This window comes from Buceros rhinoceros, unplaced genomic scaffold, assembly GCF_000710305.1.
Source record: "Buceros rhinoceros silvestris isolate BGI_N320 unplaced genomic scaffold, ASM71030v1 scaffold14536, whole genome shotgun sequence".
Classification (NCBI taxonomy): Eukaryota; Metazoa; Chordata; class Aves; order Bucerotiformes; family Bucerotidae; genus Buceros; species Buceros rhinoceros.
The window spans coordinates 15,959-18,362 of NW_010418189.1; the positions used below are offsets into that span (position 1 = coordinate 15,959).

Consider the following 2,404-nt stretch of genomic DNA (forward strand, 5'->3'; position numbering starts at 1 on the left):
ATATGCAGCATTAGAACCGTCAGCAAGCTGGAAGGAAAGAAAACAAAAGAAATTCCATGTAACACAGTAACAGCCAACATGACCCTGGTAGGCAACTGCTCCAGAGAATGCTTTAAGTCTACACAGGGCAAGCAGTACCCAGAAAAGTAATTATGCCTGGATCTTAAAGAGCTGGACCCTTTCCAAGGCCTCATGAGCAGCAGCAAATTCCAGCAGTCTTACAGTCAAGATGATCCATCCATTTCTATGCACCAGAACCTAACTAAAGCTTGGGCTTTGTGAAGCACCTTAGGAGGTAAAAGGAAACAGCAACTCCTAATTTCAGCAGACAATATACAGGGCCAGTTCTTCTCATCACGTGACAAGCAAGCAGGCAATGGTGCCGGCTGGTTAAGCATGCTTGCTGTTACTGGGGAAGTTAAGACAGCTTACCTGCAGAGCCACCAAAACTTTAATGCAAGCTAGAACATTTCAAGCTGAGCACCTCTGAAAGCAATAGCACTCCTCTCACATGCAAACACTTCGCTGGAATAACTGCAGCACCAGGCAGTGATTTTTACTGAGTGGGGGTTTTTTTATGTACCATTTCCTGCACACAGATCCATTGCGAGTTAATGCCAAATAACAACAGAGGTACTTTTTGGCAAATCTAAGAGCCTGTTTGGAAAGCCAAGCTTGCTGTACACCACACTGCCCCAGCTGCAGAGATACCCAACCTAGATCCCTCACTGCAGCAGAGAGAGGTGCTGGCAAGGCATTGGAAAAAAATATACTTGCGAGTTAATGCCAAATAACAACAGAGGTACTTTTTGGCAAATCTAAGAGCCTGTTTGGAAAGCCAAGCTTGCTGTACACCACACTGCCCCAGCTGCAGAGATACCCAACCTAGATCCCTCACTGCAGCAGAGAGAGGTGCTGGCAAGGCATTCTCAGTAAAAGCTCTGGAACTTACTTTCCACTTTGGTTCGAAACGGTTTGGATTTGGTTACCACTCAGGCCTGATACACTGGACATCTGTTCACAGAGACTTTTGGAGAGCACTGAAGCTACTCCTTCCAGGACAATGAAGAAGCAGAAAGGGATTTTTTTCATTGCTAGCTCATTAGGTGCCTTCTTAAAATTGTTACCGTGCTGCTGCCAGGTTTTTGCTGCATTAGCAATCACATTTAAGGCAGCGAAGCTTCATGTAGGTAATTTTTAACGTCTAACATATAGAGGCAAAAGCAATGTCAATGTCTCATACACAAACATCTCAGACCCAAGATAAATCACACCAGGCCCTTCCCAACACAGACATGTCACACACAGGCTGTCTGTGGAAACTTGTGGGGATCCTTTATACTGGGAGTGCAGAAAGGGTGTTAGGATAGAAACTCATCTCTTACCTCTTGCACGTTTGTTAACTCCAATAGCTCTCCGAAGACATAAACCCCAGGAGCTTCCAGCACTTGATTTATAAGAGCAGTCAGAGCTGAGCCACTTGTACCTTTGGCTAGTAAAATAAACTGCTCTAGAAGATTGCAGGACGGTTTCTGTTCTCCTGCCATTCTAGGTTTTCAATCTGCCAATAAAAGAACATGATATTAATACATCCTTTCTTGTCTGCTGAATTCTGTCTGGCAGTGGATCAGAAGGTTCGCTCAGCAGAGTAACACCTCTGTGTCAGGAGAGCCAGGTTTTACTTCAGCATTCTGCAGATTTATCTGGGGTGCAAAGACGATTCACACAGTTATCTGAGCAAAATTTTTGCAGACTGTCCGGTCAGTTCCCTAAAAGGATCTACTCCTGCTAGTAGGAAAGGAGTTTAGATTCCATGCTGTTTTCAGACCTTTCATTCTACTGATGCTACCATTATCACATCTATTAAAGTCCAGATAAGTCTTCCTCATTACGCAGCTTCAAATCAGCAACTACCTTATTTCCCTGTGAAGAACTGATCCACCTTGTAGGCCCGGCACACTGTACCTTTTCTTCTGACACTGGCTATAGCTAAAGGGTGTGTTCCTGACTCCTGCTGCTTTCTGAGCCCAAAAGGCAAAAAGAACTGTGGCCCGTAAGTAGCTTACCAGTCTATATCGCCCAGTTAAAGTGTTTTGGGTTAACTGGAAAGCTTAAGTGATAAAAATACCCTTTCTACAAAGGCTCTATTTAAGTCCCTGTGAAGAGAGGTCTTTGTCTTCAGCTGCTGCCTGATATTTACGGTGTGCATGTTGTCTCCTAGCACCACATGCGGCTTTTAAAATATAAAACACTATTTATTAACAAGTCCAACAAAATAAGCTGTTTGTTTACAAACCACTAAGAAAAAACTTCCAACAAATATTATTTGGACCAAAGAAAGAACTTAGCAGGTAAGGGGGGGTTTATGTTTGTATCAGATAATTCTCAAGCATAGCACATAAAC

At 43.5% G+C, this 2,404-nt stretch overlaps 1 protein-coding gene across 2 annotated transcripts in view; it reads right to left on the reverse strand.

Moving 5' to 3' along the window:
- The window catches only part of COPS7B (COP9 signalosome subunit 7B), a 7,237-nt gene extending 5,690 nt beyond the window's left edge, over positions 1 to 1,547 (reverse strand). The window contains exons 1-2 of one of the 2 annotated variants that reach the window (XM_010138446.1): positions 1,386 to 1,547; positions 1 to 27 (exon numbers count right to left, since the gene is read on the reverse strand). In XM_010138446.1, coding sequence (XP_010136748.1) covers positions 1 to 27; positions 1,386 to 1,547 — 189 coding nt within the window. The remainder of the gene's footprint in view (positions 28 to 1,385) is intronic. The other variant, XM_010138447.1, reaches the window with a different exon arrangement.
- Positions 1,548 to 2,404: the final 857 nt, after the last annotated feature.